The 21083-nt window shown below is 44.3% G+C and overlaps 1 protein-coding gene across 2 annotated transcripts in view; it reads left to right on the top strand.

Annotated features, from left to right (window-relative positions):
* c10h12orf56 (chromosome 10 C12orf56 homolog) overlaps positions 1 to 20850 on the top strand; it is a 146617-nt gene extending 125767 nt beyond the window's left edge. The window contains exons 10-13 of one of the 2 annotated variants that reach the window (XM_073058796.1): positions 1902 to 1976; positions 3663 to 3740; positions 5250 to 5428; positions 20504 to 20850. In XM_073058796.1, coding sequence (XP_072914897.1) covers positions 1902 to 1976; positions 3663 to 3740; positions 5250 to 5428; positions 20504 to 20621 — 450 coding nt within the window. In that variant the 3' untranslated portion in view covers positions 20622 to 20850. The remainder of the gene's footprint in view (positions 1 to 1901; positions 1977 to 3662; positions 3741 to 5249; positions 5429 to 20503) is intronic. The other variant, XM_073058797.1, reaches the window with a different exon arrangement.
* The last annotated feature ends 233 nt before the right edge of the window (positions 20851 to 21083 follow it).

Raw genomic sequence — 21083 nt, 5'->3', positions numbered from 1 at the left:
TGCACCCCACCACTGGTGGTAGAAGCACCATTGTTCGTTGGCCTCCACACTTCTGCCTCTGGGTTTTGTGGGCTCTGCTGCCGGGCCTGGTCTGGTCTGCTGTTGGGCACGTGGCTTGGTGATCTGTGCGACGGACACCCCACTCTCCTTCTTGGCTTTCCACAGCACGTCCGCCCGGGCCGCCACCTTCCGGGGGTCGCTGAAATCCGCGTCGGACAGCAGCAGGCGTATGTCCTTGGGCAGCTGCTCCAGGAATGCCTGCTCAAATATGAGGCAGGGCTTGTGTCCTTCAGCCAGGGCCAGCATCTTGTTCATCATAGCCGATGGTGGCCTGTCTCCCAAACCATCCAGGTGCAGTAAGCGGGAAGCTTGCTCGCGCCATGAGAGTCCAAAAGTCCTTATGAGCAGGGCTTTGAATGCTGTGTATTTGCCATCCTCCGGGGGCAACTGTATGAACTCCTCAACCTGGACGGCTGTCTCCTGGTTGAGGGAGCTCACCACGTAGTAGTAACGTGTGGATTCCGAGGTTATCTGCCGAATGTGGAATTGGGCTTCTGATTGTTGGAACCATAGGTGAGGTCGCAGCGTCCAGAAGCTTGGCAGTTTTAACGAAACTACATGAACAGATGTGGCGTTGTTCATCTTCGGTCCAAATATCGTTTGAGCCGTCGGGGTCACCAATTGTAGCGGTGTGCTACACACAGCGCTGGAATAATGACACACAGATGGTCAGTTGCAGTTGAGTAAAAGATTTATTCAAACTTTGCAGCTTTGCTTTTAAGCCTTCCGGTTTCCGCCCTCTCCGGGCGGGAATGCTGTAGGGGGCACATATTCACAGTCCCTTCCCGCGCGCAGGCTTTTCCCTTTGCTGGTGAAGAAGGCCTGGCGCCCTTTTTGGGGCCGGCCTCTCTGCCGCTGCGCGCCATTTTGTGAGCCGGTTCGAGTGTGTTGGAAAGTGGGTCACCACAATATTATATTATACCAGAAACCATACTCAAAGTAATTGATTACTAGTGAAATCCTTTGGAACAACCTGAGGCCAAGAAAGTTGCTCATAAATGCAGGATTTTTAATATCTCCTCCAGAAGTATATCCAGTGCAGTTGGGATCGTTCTTTGTCCTTAACTCCCTGATAGTGCCTGAAGTATGTGCTCTTTTTTTCTTTTAATTAGTTGCAGTGTAATTATTTTAGCTTGTACGTCTAATGAGCAACATGTTGTAATTGCCTGGATGAGATTTATAATATCAAATTAAATCAATATCAAATGGGACGGGGGGGGGCTGCACTGCACAGGATCGGAAAAAGCTGCAGAAAGTTGTAAACAGCCAGGTCCATCGTGGGCACTAGAATCCCCAGCATCAAGGACACCTTCAAAAGGTGATGCCTCAGAAAGTCAGAATCCATTACTAAGGACCCCTATCATCCAAGACAATGCCCTCTTCTCATTTCTACCATCAGGGAGAGGGTTCAGGAACTTGAAGACCCTCACTCAACAGTTTAGGAACAGCTTCTTCCCCTCTGCCATCAGGTTTCTGAACCAATGAACATTACCTCACTATTTTTGCTTTTTTGGCACTAATTTAATTTTAAGATAGATAGATATACACACTCACACAAACACACACACTTGCGCACACACAGACACGCGCGCACGCACACACAAACACACACTCACTCACATGCGCACACACACACACACACACACACTCACACACGTGCGCACACACACACGCACACACACAATGGGCTGAAGGACCTGTTCCTCTGCTGTGTTCTGTATGTGCAGTATTGGGGCAAAGCTTCTGGGTGCAAGTACTAATGTTAGCATATGTTGTGAGTTCACGTTTGTAGAATTTAATTAACACCTGATTCTTCCTTTTGTTCCCGTTTCCCATGATAGTTGCAGAAGCTGCTGCTGGAGTATAATGACGCAGTGGTATCGGCTCTGTATGAAATCTTCCTCATAACACACCAAGTGAGTGTAACACAATGGGCATCACACTGCATTGTCCCTCCACTTCCCCCTCTCTCACTATGCTTGTACTTCATGTCCTGGTTCTCCCGGTGAACCTGCAGAGCCCCATTCACACAACGAATCCAGATCGGTTCTGACCTTCAGGTGGAGCTGGGTATTTGGGATGAGGGAGTGGAGAACGGAGACGGTGATTCAGGTTTATGTTGGCCACAGTATGGTGTCTCACTCATTTATTTGTATTCACCTTTAAATTCCTTTGTCTATATTGTACTTAAGGTAAAGTTCTCAAGCTGAAATTTTGCCTTTCTGCATAAATTCAAAAAGAGAGAGAGAGAGAGAGAGAGTGTGTGTGTGTGTGTGTGTGTGTGTGCTTCAATAAGTTTTAGTCTTGGCTGATACAAAATTAATTCTGCGCTCAGGTTTGTTAGAGCAGGGAGCCTTGTTCTACCCAGTTACTATGGTAACAAGGGCAATAAAATTTGTTCCTAAGAGAAGAGTAATATCCCCTGCAGACTCATGTGGCTTTTATCTCTTTGGACAGGCTTTTGGCTTGTCACATTGAGAAACAAACAGACTTTGACTTTAATTGAAGGAAAGAATGATCCATTATTGTTAAACTCTGCTAAAGGTGCAAAGTAATGACTCTGTCAGGAGCAGCTTGTCCATGAAGAATAGCAGCTTGGATCATTGTTTGTTCCTGCAATCGAGAGTTAAGGAACAAAGGGTTTTGAAGATGGTTTCCATCTCCCAAGCTTTGATCAGGGATTGTTGGCTTCACCCCAGCTGCCTGGCTGGTGCACTTTGTGATGTCGAAACCACAAGATTTTAGACTGCTAGTGCTGAAGGCAAACGTTCCAGTCGTGTTTGCCTCCTGATAGATCCCACTGACCCCCGCCCCCCATGCCATCAACCACCTCCTCCTTATGAGAGAGGGTGCAGAGGAGATTTTCCAGGATGCTGCTTGGATTGGAGAGCAGGTCTGTGAGGAAGGCTTTTCTCTTTGGGGTGAAGGAGGTTGAGAGGCGACTCGATGGAGCTGTACAAGATGATGAGCGTAGGTAGACTGGACAGGGTGGAAATGGCTAATATGAGACATTTTAAGGTGATTGGAGAAAAGTGTGGGGTGGATGTCAGAGGTAAGTTTTCTACACAGAGTGGAGAGTGCATAGAACACCATGCCAGGGTTGGTGGTAGAGACAGATATATTAGGGACATTTAAGAGATTCTTAGATAAACATATGGACAGAGGAAAAGGGAGTGCTGCATGGGAGGGAAGAGTCAGATTGATCTTGGAGTTGGAGTAGGCTCGATGCAACATCATTGGTTGCTTGTGCTGCACTGTTCTATGTTGTTAACCCTGTCCAGCTCTCCTGCCTCCTTTGAATTGCTCCCTCTTTGCCCAGGGCTTTAATCACTCCCAGTTTATGCAGCTGAATGTCAGCACCGATAATGTCCTGCAAAACACTTTGGGATATTTTTGCTGCATTAAGGAGATGTTGCTGATCATATAATTCTGACGTGATGACAATCGGTGTCTCAATGAAAACCACCTGCAATGCCCATAGCAATGAAAATCCCAGAGTAATCAGCTGAACACATGTTCAAAAATACACTTTTCTTATCATCCAGAAGGAAAGCTTAGACCACCCTGCACTTGACTGAGTTTTCTTGTAATAATCTTGACAGGGAAGCTGGGGTTCGGGCTCAGGAAACGTTATGACAGTGGGATGGTTAATGGCCGCTCTGCAGAGACTTCCAGCCACGGTAAGTGTTCTGTCATCGTTTTACCAAAAGCAATGACCCTCAGGGCACCTGTACCAACTTACCACCTTGGTTGAATAGGACTACCAGCCTGCTAGCCCTGGCTCTTAAAACAGGCAAGAACAGCAAAGCCTAGAACTTCATTGCTCGAACAAGGGAATATCAGGCAACTTCACAGTTAGCTGATGGTAAACCCTGAGAGCAGCAACAACGTGGTGCCAATAGACAGACGCATGTTTGGTAAGTTGGAAAGTTGGTTTACTATTGCCACATGAACTGAGGTACAGTGAAAATCATTGTTTTGCATGCCATAGTTAGCCCATCACCCCTTCTGGGGCACATACCGCCAACAGCAGCCCACCAGAGTTCTCTGTCCTGGGCCTGTCTTTCACGTTGATCCCACCTTCGAGATCCTTCCTCTCCCAGGGATGAGGTCTTTGGAGCTTCTGCTGGTGTTTCTGTATCTCTGGGTTTTTATGAGATGGGGTTGGTAGCCCCAAGCCCAACTCTCCTTTTGAAATCGGGCTTGGGACTGTCCACGGTGGAGTTTTCTGTATGACTTCTGTATGGAGTATTTCATTAGAACAGAGTGTGGGGTTCGGGTGGTGAACTTGTGTGTGAGCTGAGAGGATGGTGTGAGAGTGGGAAGGGGAATAAATATAGGAGGAATGGGAGGATCAAAAGATGAATTGGGGAATGGTGGTGAGAAGTATCTAAACTGGAAAAATCAGCATCTATGCTGTGGGACTGTGGACTACCCAGGTGCAATGGAAGGTGTCACCCCTTCAGTTTTACTCTGGGCTTCATTCTGGCAGTGGTGAAGGCCGAGGATGTGGGAACGAGAAGGCAGCTGGAAAGGTCTGGAACTGGGAGCTTGGGTGGCCTCTTCAAGGACTCTTTCCAACAGTTACTCTCAGTTTTATTTTTAATTGCACAATTTGTCATCTTTTGCGCAGTTTGTCATCTGTTTATGTATCGATTTTCGTAAATTCTGTGGTATTTCTTGATTTTAAATGCCTGCAGGAAAATGAATCTCAAGGATGTATATGACATACTTTTAAGATCAATTTGACTTTGATGAGTGTGTTTCCTTAACCTTTGACTTGAAGAGTTCCATTGCAACATATAAGATTATTAAGGGATTGGACAAGATAGAGGCAGGAAATATGTTCCAGATGCTGGGTGAGTCCAGTACCAGAGGGCATGGTTTGAGAATAGGGAGTAGGTCATTTAGGACAGAGTTAAGGAAAAACTTCTTCTCCCAGAGAGTTGTGGGGGTCTGGAATGCACTGCCTCGGAAGGTAATGGAGGCCAATTCTCTGGATGCTTTCAAGAAGGAGCTAGATAGGTATCTTATGGATAGGGGAATCAAGGGATATGGGGACAAGGCAGGAGCCGGGTATTGATAGTAATTGATCAGCCATGATCTCAAAATGGCGGTGCAGGCTCGAAGGGCCGAATGGTCTACTTCTGCACCTATTGTCTATTGTCTATTGTGTCTTCCTGTTGCAGTTATTTTTCATCGACCACATGATGAAACGCATCATTGAGACAGTCCTGTCTCCACTTCATCTCATGAGCCCCAGCCAGGCTCTGCTGCTTTTCCAGCAGCTCTACATCCTCAACACCTGCCTTCAGTATGGCAGCAGGCTGGCAGAGCACATCAGGAGTAAATACTGCGAGGAGTTCAGGTAAGGAGAAGCTGCAGTCCATCGGACTTCAATGTTCCTCGGTGAGTGTAACCGTGGGAAACTCCTACTTGCAATTAATAGTCTGCCAACCATACATCTCTTTGTGAGACTGGATACCTTGCGAGCACACCTGTGATTATAGAGACAGTGAGTTTCTCCCATTTTACAAGTAGGAACAGATATTTACACTCTGTTACCTGATGAAAGACTTTGGTTCCATCAGCTGCGTAAGTCTAGGGAAGACAATCTCCGGCCCCACCAAACGCGGAAGACTGAAGCGCAAGACTCCGAATCCCGCTGTTTGTGTGGATGCTGCGTGATTCGTTACCCTGTTACAAATGAAGACCACGAAATAGCAGATGGTATACCGCATACAATTAAACAATTTAGTTTTATTATTCTTAATTTGACCAAAGGGTTAGTAAAGAAAAAGCAAAAAAAAAGGGCCCATTTTAATGAAACAGTCTAATGTGCGCAAGTTGGAGCTCACAGTTTCCTCTTCGCCGATCCTCCTTCGATCTCCTCAGGCTTCATCAGATCATGGCCCTGCTCCGGGTCGAGTCCTATGATCTCTTTTCTCCGGTGTCTTCTTCCTTCATCTCCTGCCCAACAAAAGACCCAGCTCACACACCAGTGTCAGGCACACAACACAAAAACACAGTCCCTTCATTGGACGGCTCACATTCCAAAGCACCCGTTAACTCTCACCATCACCCAAACACTGCTGCTACAGAGAAACCATTACGTTAGCAGTGAAACCTTCCCCAGGGTGTTGCACTTAGAACTGCGGAGTCTTTTACCAAAGGAAAAAAAACCACAGAGTCCATCAGACCAATGCAGGAGCTGATAACTGACCCCCACATTTCCCCCATAACCCTGCACAATCGTTTTAAAGATCAGCTTTATTTATTACACCGAAACATACAGTGAAATATGTCATTTGCATCAACTAACACACAGGCTGAGGTGGTGCTGGGGGCAGCCCGCAACCGTCACCAGGCTTCAGACAACACTTACTTACGAACCCTAACCTTTGGGATGTGGGAGGAAACCAGAGCACCCGGAGGAAACCCACGTGGTCACAGGGAGAACGTACAAACTCCTCACAGACAGTGGTGGACCGGATCCTGTGTTGCTAGCGCAATGATGCTGTTACACTAACTGCTGTGCTACAGTGTCATGTTCAGAGACAGTGACTTTCTCCATCTTACACGTAGGAACGGAAATTCCATCCGTAGTCTGTTACATGAGAATTTTAGCACAAGCAAAAAACCACACAGTTCATCAGGAGCTTACTATTGGCCCCTACACTTTTCCCATAACCCTGAACCCAAGTTTACATCCACCCCGCCCCCCCACCTCCTGTTTAGAAGGTCTGGGTCTTCAACAGTTGCTTTCACCTTGACCCTGTCCCATCGATGCTGCTGAACCCACTGAGTTCCTCCAGCAGATTGCTTGCTGCCTCTTTTATATATCCCTTTGGGTGTCAGGTTGAGCTGTTCTCATGAGAGATTGGAAGTATGAGTTGTTTCTGTTACTCTGTAAACTACTGCACCGTTGGATCCGGTGACATTGATCCAAGATTTGTTGGAAGTCAAGAATGAGGCATAGAAATTGGTGAGTACGTCCTTGTTATTTACTGTTGCAAAGAAAAAGGTTGTGTTTGACTCATACTCAGACTAGAGAACAACATTCCAGTGATAACAATTAACCTAGAAAGTAGCCAGATTCAAGCAGCATGATACTTGCAGGAAGGATGCAGAATCAGCTATACTACAATTACTGGAACATTGGTTATTATATAAAAGCACAGGAAAGTTAAACTACAGGAAAATGCTAGAAAATAGCAATTCTACACTCTAATCCAACAAACCACATCCAGTGTCAATAGTTAGTGACATTCATTAATCAGTAAGGTTTGCTGCCTTGAAGCTCCAGTGAGCCAGGTTGAATCCTGACCTCATGTGCTGTCTGTGTGGAGTTTGCATGTTCCCCCTGTGGCTGTGTGCTCCTCCAGGCTAATTGATCAGAATCAGGTTTATTATCACCAGCATGTGACCTGAAATTTGTTAACTTAGCAGCAGCAGTTCAATGCAATACATAGTAGAGAAGAAGAAGAAAAAATTAATAATCATAACAATTAAATAAGTAAATCAATTACAGTATGTGTATATTCAATAGATTAACAATTGTGCAAAAAACAAATGATATATATCAAAAAAGTTAGGTAGTGTTCATGGGTTCAATGTCCATTTAGGAATCGGATGGCAGACGGGAAGAAGCTGTTCCTGAATCACTGAGTGTGTGCATTCAGGCTTGTGTATCTCTAACCTGATGGTAACAGTGAGAAAAGGGCATGCCCTGGGTGCTGGAGGTCCTTAATAATGGATGCTGCCTTTCTGAAACACCACTCCTTGAAGATGTCCTAGGTACTTTGTAGGCTAGTACCTAAGATGGAGCTGACTAAATTTACAATCCTCTGCAGCTTCTTTCAGTCCTGTGCAGTAGCCCCACCCTCATACCAGACAGTGATGCAGCCTGTCAGAATGCTGTCCACGGTACAACTAGAGACGTTTTTGAGTGTATTTGTTGACATACCAAATCTCTTCAAACTATAGTCACTGTCTTGCCTTCTTTATAAATACATTGATATGTTGGGACCAGGTTAGATCCTCAGAGATCTTGACACAGGAACTTGAAACTGCTCACTCTCTCCACTTCTGATCCCTCTGTGAGGATTGGTATGTGTTCCTTCGTCTTACCTTTCCTGAAGTCCACAATCAGCTCTTTCGTCTTACTGACGTTGAGTGTCAGGTTGTTGCTGCGACACCACTCCACTAGATGGCATACCTCACTCCTGTATGCCCTCTTGTCTCCATCTGAGATTCTACCAACAATGGTTGTATCATTAGCAAATTTATAGATGGTATTTGAGCTATACTTAGCCACAGTCATGGGTATTGTTACGCCCGTGGCCCCCTCCTTTTTGAGAATGGCAGGATCACTATTGATTCGAGTCAGGAGACCCAGGAAATGAGAGAAAGACATACAGAATCCACAAAGAGTTTGGGATGTGTCCTGGCCTCCGAAAGGCGGATCCATTGATAACGGCTATTGTCTCTTGGAGACGGACGTGTATTGAATCCTGTACGATGCATCGAAGCCCCCAGGCAATGAACCGAGGGGGGGGGGTTGGTGGAGGGATTGCATCGTCCCACCCTGATTGACATCTGAGACCCTGTGAGTCAGGATAAAAGAGGGTCTGGGAAACAGCCCCTTCAGACGCACCAGAAGAAATGCTAGAACTCCTGTAACAGCAAAAGCCGGTGGAACCAACCCACGTGCATCCTTTTCCATTTGCCCCGGAATCGGTGGGCCCTTTTACCACAGAAGAACGGTTTTTAGCTAACAACGGGGAAATTAACTCCCAACGACTCTCGAAGGATTGACATCATAAAAGGAATGGGCAAGTTTTAACCCGTCTTTCTCTCCAACCAAAAAGCTGCAGCTTGAATGAACTAAAGTGACTTTTATATTTCCATCAGACAATACATTATCCCCTAGACAACGATAGAGCTATTTCTTATTGATTATTGTTATACCCGCACTTTTAGATTTAGTATTGACGAGGTATATTATCTGTATGTTTGCATTGATATTATTTTGTGTATTTTTATCAATAAATACTGTTAAAAATAGTACCATCAGACTTCAACGGACCTCTCTATCTTTGCTGGTAAGTGACCCAGTTACGGGGTTTGTAACAGTATATAGAGAATAGAGCAGTGGGCTAAGCATACACCCCTGAGATAAGCTAGTGTTGATCATCAGTGAGGAGGATATGTTATCACCAATTTGCGCTAATTGTGGTTTTCTGGTTTGGAAGTCGAGGATCCAATTGCAGGGGGAGGTACAGAGGTCCAGGTTCTGCAACTTCTCAATCAGGATTGTAGGAACGATGGTATTAAATGCAGAGCTAGAGTTGATGAACAGCATCCTGACATAGGTGTTTGTGTTGCCCAGGTAGTCTAAAGCTGTGTGGAGAGCCATCGAGTTGCGTCTGCTGTTGATCTATCGTGGCAACAGGCGAATTGCAATGTGTTCAGGTCCTTGCTGAAGCAGGAGTTCAGTCTAGTCATAACCAACCTCTCAAAACATTTCATCACTGTCAATGTGAATGCTACTGGGCGATAGTCATTAAGGCAGCCCACATTATTCTTCTTGGGCACTGGTATAATTGTTGCCTTTTTGAAGCAAATGGGAACTTCTGCCCATAGCAGAGAGAGGTTAAAAATTGACCACAGTAACTTGACAATAGTGCAGGTAGGTGGGCAGCAGGAAAGCCAACAACGGGATTTGATGGGATGTGAGAGGAAAAGTAAGGCTGATGTGGGATAGACATCTTGGATCAAATGACCCGGTTTTTATTTTATTTATATTTATTGGGACATTCAGTGCAGAACAGACCCTACTGGTCCAATGAACCACACTGCCCAGCGTCCCACTTAGTTAACAACACAATTTGCAATAACCAATTAACGTACTAGCCGCGTGCCTTTGCGATGTGGGAGGAAATCGGAGCACCCAGAGGAAACCCACTTGTTCATGGGAAGAACCTTAAAAACTTCCAAGCAATGTTGGAATTGAACTCCAAACTCAAGCTCCAATCTGTAATAGTGTTGTGCTGACTGCTACACTACTGCACTGCCACTGTGACCGTTTCTTGATCTATTACCATGTATGGCACAAGGTGCAGTGTGCACCATTGAGTTACGCATTGTGGTTACTGATCTAGGTTACTCCTAACATCTCCTGTGTCCTCTGCCACCAAGAAGGTCAGGCAGCAGGTTCATAGGTACACCTGTAGGTAGCTTCCCAACTGACCTACCACATCAACTGGGACACGTACATAAAACTCAAGAATCAAATCCACATCCATAGACCCCTCAGAGTTGCCGTGCAAGTTGATAGGGTGGTTAAGAAAGTGTATGGTGTGCTGTCTCTCACTGGTTGAGTTCAAGAACAACAAGGTAATGAGCCCATGGTATTACAGGAAAGAAACGGGCATGTATGGAAGATTGGCTGACTGGCAAGAGCAAAAGAATGGGGATAAAGGGGGGGCCTGTTTGGGTTGATGAGGGACATCCATTTAGAACAGATAGGAGGAGTAATTTCTTTGGCCAGAGTGTGGTAAACCTGTGGACTTCATTGCCACAGACAGCCGTGGAGGCCATTCATTGGGTATACTTAAAGCAGCAGTTGATAACTTCATGATTAGTAAGGGCATCAGAGGTTACAGGGAGAAGGCTGGAGAATGGGTTGAGAGGGATAATAAATTAGCCATGATGGAATAGCAGAGCAGGCTCTGTGGGCCAAATGGTCTATTCTGCTCCTATGATTTATGGTCCTATGGCAATGTTGCAGTTTTATAAAACCCAGGTTAGACCAAATTGGAGTATTGTGTTCAGTTTGGGTTGCCTCATTATAGGAAGGATGTGGAAGCTTTAGAGAGAGTACAGAGAAGATTTATGAGGATGCTGCCTGGATTTAAGCCCAACTCTTATGAGGAAAGAGTTTTCTCTTTGGAGCAAAGGATGATCTGAGGCAACTTGATAGAGTTGTACAAGGTGATAAGAGGCATGAATAGAATGACATTGAGTGAGAGGTTGTTGGTGTGACACCACTCAGCCAGATTTTTAATCTCCCTCCTACATGCTGATTTGTTACCACCTTTGATTCATTCAACAACAGTGGTGTCATCAGTAAACTTAAATATGGCACTGGAGCTAACCACACAGCCTCATGGTACATCTGTGCGATGGAGATCGTGGAGGAGACGTTCTTGCTAATCCAAACTGACTGGGGTCTGCAAGTGAGGAAATTGAGGATCCAGTTGCACAAGGAGGTATTGATGCCAAAATCTTGAAGCTTATTGATTGTTTTGAGGGGACGATAGTATTGAATGCTGAGCTGTAGTCAATGAAGAGCATCCTGATGTATGGATCTTCACTGTCCAGGTGTTTCAGGGTTGAGAGAAGAGCTGATGAAGTGAACAGTATTGAACTCCGAACTCTGAACTCTGACACCCTGAGCTGTAATGGTGTCACACTAACTGCTAGGCTGCCATGGAACCCCGCTCCTCTGATCTTCCTTGAAGCAGGGTCAGGAGAGATTTTGTTTACCTCAGACATGTCTTTCTCAATTCTCTTAATTAACCCAGGTACTTGGTAACCAAGTTTCAATGAGCTTTATTATCTGGTATCTACAAACACTAGGAATTCCCTGAAGAGATCTACAAAGAGAACTGAGCATTGTCCAGGAGACAGCATCTCAGAGAGTGCTGCTTCCTTCAGTAGAGCCCTGGATCTTTGTGCCCCAGTTACTGGAAAAGGGCTTATCCCCACAACACAAGCGGCACAGTGTTGCTACCTCAATGACCCAGGTTCGATTCTGACCTTGGATCCTGCCTGTGTGGAGTTTGTCCATTCTCCTTGTGACTACCTCTGGGTGCCTGCGGTTTCCTCCCACTGTAAGATGGTTGGTTAGTTGGCCACTGTAAGATGCCTCTAGAGCGTAGGTGAATGGTAGAATCAGTGGGGGTTGATGTGGAATTCATGGGCATGTGGGGAGAATAAATTGGAATTAATGTAAAAGGGTGCTTGATAGTGGACCGAAGGGCCTTTTCCCATGTTTATGGCTCTCTGATGATCTGATTCTGAAAGGAATGCCTCCCACTGAGCATCAGAGGAATCACTACCCCTGGGGTGATCTGAGTTTTGGTTTAAAGTTATGCAAATGTGCGTTGTACTCGAAGTTCCAAAATGTACCCTCCCCGTCGCTGGATGTCGTGAAATATAATTACCTACCACTCCATTTCCCCGTCCCTCCCACCACCCCGACCCCCCAACACTACTGTAGTGGGCAGATCTCAAATAACGAGAGGCAGAGCACAGGAAGGCGATAGAGAGCCTGGGCAGCAATCTGCTCCTCAATGGGAAAGAGCTGGTCATTGACTTCAGGAGCACACGCCCCATAATACAAAGGAGCAGAACTGGGCCATTCAATCCATTGAGTGCTCTGTCATTTTATCACGTCTGATTTATTTTCCCTCTCAACTCCAGCCCCCCTGCCTTCTCCCCATAACCTTTGATGCCCTTATTAATCAAGAACCTATCAACCTCTGCTTTAAATATACCCAATGACTTGGCCTCCACAACATCCATGGCAATAAGCTCCACAGACTCTCTGTTTTCTGGCTAAAGAAATTGCTCCTCATCTCCAAAACAAAGGGACAGCCTTGTACTTACTCTGTGCCCTCTGGTCCCAGACGCTCTCACTGTTGGAAACATCCTCTGGCTGTGCACTCTGTCCACAGCTTTCACTGAGATCCTGTCTGTATCAATGGTGCTGAGGTGGAGACAGCTGAGACTTTCAAGTTCCCGGTGTAAATATCACCAATAGTTTTCCTGGGCCAACCTTAGGGACTTTATGGCCATGAAAAGGTTTCAAATCGATGTAGACATACCGAGGGAGTGCTCAGTTAGGAAGACAACTAAAATGTTAGCCTTTCTATCTAGGTTCTAGAGGATTTGAGTGTATTAGTAAAGAGCTGTAATGACAATTTTTAAGTTCAACACAGACAAAATGCTGGAGGAACTCAGCAGGTCAGACGGTATTTATGGAGGGGAATAAACAGTTGATGTTTTGGGCTGAGACCCTTCATTAGAACTTGAAAGGAAGGGGGCGGGGGAGACAGAAACTAAAATAAGATGGAGAGGGCAAGGAGTACAAACTGGCAGGTGATAGGTGAGACCAAGTGAGGGGCAAGGCAAGTGGGTGGAGGCAAGGGTGGGGGTGAAGTAAGAAGCTGGGATGTGATAGGTGGAAGAGTTAAAGGGCTGAAGATGAAAGAATCTAATAGGATAGATCAGTGGACCATGGAGTTGAAGGGAGGAGTAGGGGAAGTAGAGGGGTGTGATGGGCAGGTGAGGAGAGAAGGTGTGAGAGAGGAACCAGAACAGAGAATGGAAAAAGAGAGAAGTGGGGAGGGGGAGTTATTACTCGAAGTTAGAGAAACTGGTGTTCATGCCATGAGTTTGGAGACTATTAAGGCTGAATATGAGGAGATGCTCCTCCCACTTGAGTGGGGCCTCATCGTGGCAGTAGAGGAGGCCATGGAGTGACGTGTCAGAATGGGACTGAGAAGGCGAATTGAAATGTGCAGGTACGACTTCTCCTTGAAATATTTCCAGTCTCATCACACTCAAAATGATATACTTGCTATAGAGGGCAGCAAAGATTCACTAAACCACTGGTTCGTGAACATTTTCTGCTTTTGGCCCATTTGTGACTTTCAATTACCTTCGTGGCCCCCATCTGCTTTAGTTTGTTAGTTGATAAAGTCATTTTGGTCAACTGTGTTGATATTAATACAGTCAATATTTATGTTTTAACAGGTTATATGTATTATAAGTTGAATATAATGATTCAGGTGATAAAATCGTTTCAAAGTTCTGAGTAGGATACTTTATTTATAATATAAATACTTCCAACCAGCAATGAAAAATTGCTTAATATTTGGTATTTAGTGAGATCCTTGCAAATGATGCAAACTAGCAAGTTTTTAAATATCTGGTTGCAACTTGGTTCAAAGATTCAAAGTATGTATGTAGAATACAACTCCGAGATTCGTTCTCCTGCAGGCTGCCACAAAACAAAGATACACCATGGAGCCCGTCCAAGAAAACATCAAACATCCAACACATGAAGAAAGCACAAATTGTGCAAATGGCAAAAAACGGGTGAACAACACATTCAAACCAGGAGTCCAGGCGTAATTCAGTTTTGTGCTGCACAGCTAACCAATTACAGGCCGCAGAGCCATTCTTCACCAAAAGATAATCAAAAGGCCTATCCTTTCACAACATCAAGATAGTTACAAGCTTTTGATAGCAGGTGAAGAGCTTGACTAAAACCACATTCAACTTGATGAGAGGTGGAAAGTCCTCAGACAGGATGAAGAGATCAATACTCCCCAATGCCATTCGGCTTTACAATTCAACCGCCAGGAGTAAGATATGTTAAAGTGCCGGGGTTAGGACTCAATGTATTTAAGTAAACTACTTAAGAACTTTTTAAAAGCTATTATTAATGCTTTTTGAGAAGGTGATTTTAGATGCATATCATATTTTTACTGAGTTAAGTATTGTATGTAATTAGTTTTGCTACAATAAGTGTATGGGACATTGGAAAAAATGTTGAATTTCCCCATGGGGATGAATAAAGTATCTATCTATCTATCTATCTATCTATCCATCAATTAAGAGCAAACTTTGCTTTCTCCCAGAGCTGTGGAAACTTATTTTGAATATCACTAGTTATCCAGAAATTTTGCTTGCTGGTTTGAATTTTGCTCGAGCCATTCTGTCGCTCTGCAGCTCAATAAGACATTCCTGCAATGTGGTGGCAACATCATTCACATTCACCCCAAATTGATCCACCACCCAGTCTGCAAAATGCATCTCCAGCAGGCCTCTGAACTGAAATTCCATATCGGTGTGCAGTTGTTTCAAATGATCGATATATACAATCAGATCATCATCTTACAATTCTAATTTTAATTCAGTTTTAAGAGATGCCAGTGTAGGGAATTGTATAAACTCACTAATTTGCTGCTGAAAGTTTGAGTTTTCCAAGGAGGCCGTAATAGCCTCTTTGCATGATTTGAAGTTGCAGATTTTTCCTTGTGACTGCTTAATAAATTAAGTTTTTCAACAATATCTGACAGGTAAAATATGTCAGACTTGGCAGTGACAATTTGTTCTCCAAGCTGCTTATCACTTAGAAATGCTACAATACTATCCCAAAGTGCATTGAAGTATGGAAGACAATTACCTTTTGATAACCATAGGATCTCTGTATGCATTCATAGCCATTCAAAATCTTCATCACCTTCCTCACAAAGTAGTTGAAAACGACAATCTTGAAGTGCATTTAATTCGATGAAGTTGACAAACATTATTACAGCAGAAGGATGGTCGACAGGCTCAGCATTTTTAAATGAATTGAATTGACTTTATTACTTATGGTACATCCTTCACATACATGAGGATCTTTACATAACATCTCCGTCTAAATGTGTAATGTGCAGTTTATAGTAATTTCTAATAAATGGCATGTACAACAGGGCAGTTGATATAACTTAGAAATACAATTGCATCAGCGTGAATTAATCAGTCTGATGGCCTGCTAGAAGAAGCTGTCCCAGAGCCTGCTGGTCCTGGCTTTTATGCTGCGGTACCATTTCCCGGATGGTAGCAGCTGGAACAGTTTGTTGGGAAGACTCGGGTCCCCAATGATCCTTCCAGCTCTTTTTACACACCTGTCTTTGTAAGTGTCCTAAGTCCTGAATAGTGGGGAAGTTCTCAACTACAATAATGAATCTTCCTACCATCGGAACAGCACCATCAGTTGCAAAAGCCATTATATTTTCCAGCGGAATATTGTTTTCCAAGAAATAGCTCTTGACTTCTTCAAAATAGTTTCACCTTTGGTATCTATCTTAAGCTTCTGGGCAAAAAGCATTTCCTCACTGGCCTGATTGTTATTCAAAAACCAAATGTATGTTATCAGGAGGCCTTTATTATCACATAATGTGCTTCCATCGATTTGCAGGGCAAACGTCTTACCTTGCACTTGTGCAACTGGTTGTTTATCCACATCATCTGATATTTCATCAGTACACCTTGATACTGATGAGCTGCTCAAGAGCTTGGCTTGAATCATTCCATATGCGTTCTGATTCATAACAGTAGAAATGACAACAGAAACGATAATTCACCTATGTTATGTGGCTTGCCAGCTTCTGTAATTTTTTGTTTGAAATCTCATCAGACGCAAGTAAACATTTGTCTATCCTATCGGCTTTTTCAATAAACGTTTGCTTTACTGTCGGCCATGAAGTAATCCAGTGTTTTGTCTTTCTTGTCCTTATGCACTGTCTCCAAGTGCTTCATCAGCTTACATATTTGGTGATTGTCCGTCATGTCCGATAACAGGAGAGTTTTTAAAGGAAAAGCCATTGCACCTGGGCAGATCCACTCTCTCAACCTCAGAGGTCTGGGTCCAGTGGTAACAACAACATCACAAACTAGGGTCTTCCTTGATTGCAGTGGATGGCCAAGTCATTGTCTATGTCTTATCATGCCTTCCGCTCTCCATGGGGTGTTGCAGTACCACCTTCCTGGCCATTGGATCTCACTGTCGATCTCATCCACCCAGTCCGCCAGAACTGACTCTGCATGCTAGGACAGGCATATCCCTATCTCCCCACTATGAGGCCTGCTGGCTACCCTCACTGGTTTAGCCAGTCTGTCGAGGTGGTGTACCGGGGTGTGACCGCTGTCGCAGCAAACAGCTGCTTGGAGCCACAGGTGAGAGCTGAGTGTCCAGTGGGGACCAAAGGGGAGTGAGCTGCCCTGGAATGGACATGACAAGACCCTTCACCAGAGGTTCTGCCCCTCCCTGGACACCTCATACACCTATCTATATATACACAGTAACAAAAGTATAATTGTGTGATTAGGCTCTATAGGAACGAAGGGGTTAACATATAAGGAGCATTTGGCAGCTTTGGGCCTGTACTCACTGGAATTTAGAAGAATGTGGGGGGATCTCATTGAAACCTATTGTGTTGAAAGGACTAGGTAAGATGGATGTGAAGAGGATGTTTCCTACGGTGGGGGCATCCAGAACTAGAGGGCACAGCCTCAAAGTTTGGGGGGGGGGACCCTTTACAGCAGAGGTATGGAGGAATTTTTTTAGCCAGAGAGTCGTGAATCTGTGGAATGCTCTGCCACAGATTGTGGTGGAGGCCAAGTCCATGGGTATATTTAAGGCGGAAGTTGATCATTTCCTGATTAGTCAGGGCATCAAAGGATATGGTGAGAAGGCAGGTGTATGGGGTTGAGTGGATCTGGGATAAGCCATGATAGAATGGTGGACCAGATTCGATGGGCTGAATGGCCCAATTCTGCTCCTATGTCTTATGGTCATATAGAAAATTAGTAAATGTCAAAGAATTATAATAAATATAATTTCATGTAAAAAGTATGAATATTAAATATATATGTAAAAATAAAACTATCTTTCTAGGCAGTTCTTAAATACATATAAATATTTTAAAAATGCTATTATATCTGCAAATTCTATGTGGCAATAAGAGCGTTTACTTGCCAAGAAAAGCAAACTGAAGTTCCTTTCAAAATATACCATAAGTATTGGGATTTAATGGAAGTTGTTGTGGTAGATAGTGATGCAGTGGTAAGGTTCTGATCTTAGCCCTTTATTCTATTGACCATACCCTATCTATAGAGTTAATTCTCCATTCTATTGACCATACATAATCTATGGAGTCAATTCTCCATTCTATTGACCATATCCTATTTATGCATACCATAATTTTATAATTTTTTCAGATCACCCCTTGGCCTCCACTGTTCCAGAGAAAACAACTTCTCCTATACTCTCTAATCCAGACAAGATCATGGTGAGCTTCCTCTGTACCTTTCCAAAGCCTCTACATCCTGCATGGGATGTCTATGGAAGGGTAGCACTTCTGGTGTCAGGCTTGTCGTGCTCTGTCCAGGGGCTGCTCGTCCACCTTTGGTCCCCACCTGCCACCCAGCTCTCACCTGTGGCTCCAAGTAACTGTTTGCATTTGACAGTTACCGCAGCCTGGTACACCACTTCCACAGGTGGGCTAAACCAGGTGAGGGTAGCTGGGACCCTCCGACCCTGGTGAGATAGGGATATGCCTACCCCAGCATCCAACTGGGCAGATGAGATCAACTACCAGATCTGATGGCCAAGAAGGCGGTGCTGCAACACTTTGTGGAGAGAGAAGGGCATGTCAAGGCACAAAAGGCGTCACAGCTGTCCACTGCAGCTGAGGAAGTCTCCAATCATGGCCCAAGGTTTTTGAGGCCGAGAGAGTGGAACTGCCCTAGTGTAATGGATTTTCCACTGTAAAACTCCTCTCCCTCGGGTTACATCATTGTTGGAAACGATGGACAACCAACAAATCCTTCCTGTAATATGGATGACCAAATCCACACAAGACTCTATATATTGCCTAACCAAAGTTCAGCAGCAACATAACCTCCCAACTTCTATACACAACACCCTGACCATCGAAAATAGGCATGCAGTGTGCCTTGTTTACCACTCTATCTACTTGCAGTGCAAGTTTCAGAGAGCTGTGAACTTGCACCACAAGATTTCTCTGTGAATCAATGCTGCGAAGGTTCCTGTCACTAACTGTGTATTTTCCTCTTGTATTTGACATTCCAAAGTGCCAAATCTCACGTTAGTCTGGATTAAACTCTGCCATTTGTCTGAACATGTTTCATACTGGTCCATACCCTGCTGAATCCTTTGCAAGCCTTCCTCACCATGTACAACTCTGTCAATTTTTGTATCGTCTGAAAACTCGCTAATCAGCCCGCACACATTCTCGTCACAATCACATCTACCTTCAGGAAAGATATCAGTAAGATTGAAAGCATGCAGACAAAATTTACAAGGACGTTGCCGGGACTTGAGGACCTGAGTGATAGGGAATAGATTAGGAGTTTATTCCCTGGAGTGCAGCAGAATGAGGGTTGATCTTAGAGAAGTACACAAAATTATCAGGGGTACAGATAGAAAAGCCGTTTGCACCGGCTTTTCCCCCTCAGGTTGTGTGAGACTAAAACCAGAGGTTATATGTTAAGGGTGAAAGGTGAAATATTTAAGGGGAGCCTTGGGTGGAGCTCCTTCACTCAGAGGGTGGTAAGAGTTTGGAAGAGCAGCCAGCAGAAGTGGTGGATGCAGGTTCAATTGCACATTTAGGAGAGGATTGGATAGGTACGTACATAGATGAGAGGGGTATTAGGCAGAAAAACAAGTTGGTGCAAACTAGATAGGCCAAAGGGCCTGTTTCTGTGCTGCGGTGCTCTACAACAATATCACAAACAACAGTGATCTCTGTACTGATCCTTTGTTATTTAATCTCGCCTCTCAGTACAAATTTTCCATTTCATTCTTTCCTCCATTAATCGTGTTGCATCACCAACACTTTCTCATTCTGACAGAAAGTTAAAACAGTCTATGACTTCCTCCAGAAATGCTGAAAGGTTCCTGCATTTTCCGGCAGCACACTGTTGTACAGAAGAAAGGGAACTAAGTACAATTTAATGTGTTGCATAGAAGAGTGTGCGGACCATTCTTTCCTTAAAGACAATTGTTCCGCAGCCAGTCTGATGACAGAACTTCAGAGAATTCATTGCTCCTCAATCCCAGTGACCTCATGGGGTTTGCTGTGTTTGGATTTTATACCATACACTCTGTACTGTACACGGACACAAGAGAATCTGCAGGTTCTGGAAATCTTGAGCAACACACACAAAATGCTGGCAGAATTCAGCAGGTCAGGCAGCTTCCATGTTGGGAAATAAACAGTCAACAGATTGCTCTGAGATCCTTCATTGGGACCGCACACAAACAATTGAAGAATCCCACCAGTAACTTCTGTATGAAGAAACTCAGGACATAGTAATCTTATACATGGTAATAGTAAATAGACAATAAACAGTGATGAGTACAAAGCAGCAGAATGGAACAGAGACAGTAGTGAAATGTGAGGGGGAATACTGAAGTGACAATGATGGTAAAACCGAGGGAGAGAGAATTAAGAGACTGAGAACATGGCAGCACCAATGTGAAGGAGGTGTGGAAGGAGTGATTGGTTTGGAAATCCAATAGGGAGAGAGTTCCAGTATTCTAATACAGTAGTAAACTTGCATTTGTAAATATCTGTAGATATCACGAGCCCCAGTGGACAGCACTTCACGCCATCACCTAATGAAATGGGTGAGCAGGTTTTACGTCAAAATAGGTGGGATTTACCGAGGAAGTATTGTGAGGAGGATGTTGATGGGGCCAGGTGTAAAGGATTAAGTATGTTCAGTCCACATGTGGAAATCATGCTGGGATTTTGCGGTGATTAACTGATTCTTCTTTGCATGCTGATCACAGGTATTACATCCAGAAGGCCACGGTGGAAGCAATGCTCCCAGTCCATTATGCCGTCTCACAGCCTGCAGTGAGACTCCTCCAACAAGTACTTGGCTGCATCCTGCAAAAGCCCGTCTGAACATCCGCGTGTCCAGGAGGATTAAAGTGATGTTGTTCGTGTGGACCAAGAACTAAAGAAGTGGCCATCAGTGTCAAGGCAGCTTTATCCACAAAGATGCTACACACTATATTATTACTTACTTTCTTTGGCTTTAAAATTATATGTCGATACAGTTTTGAAGTTCCATCTGTTCACAGGAAGGCCTGAGTAAACTGAATTAAATTTTTAAAAAGTTCAATTTATGAAATTACTGTTCTGTGATCTTTTTTTTATTAAGCTGGGTGGTTGGTAGCAGTGGGGGAGAAGGAGTAACCAGAATTTAACTGCCTCACAATCATAGTTTTATAGTTTTCTGCTGAAGTTAATCTTTCAGATTCATCGATTTATCACATGTGCATTGAAACATGCAGTAAAATGGTGGGGGGGGGGCAATGAATCATTGAAACCTATCAAATATTGAAAGGCTGAGATAGGGTGGTT

Source organism: Hemitrygon akajei, chromosome 10, assembly GCF_048418815.1.
Source record: "Hemitrygon akajei chromosome 10, sHemAka1.3, whole genome shotgun sequence".
In the NCBI taxonomy this organism is placed as follows: Eukaryota; Metazoa; Chordata; class Chondrichthyes; order Myliobatiformes; family Dasyatidae; genus Hemitrygon; species Hemitrygon akajei.
The sequence above is the reverse complement of the archived record's forward strand: the minus strand, read 5'-3'. Positions and strand labels throughout refer to the sequence as shown.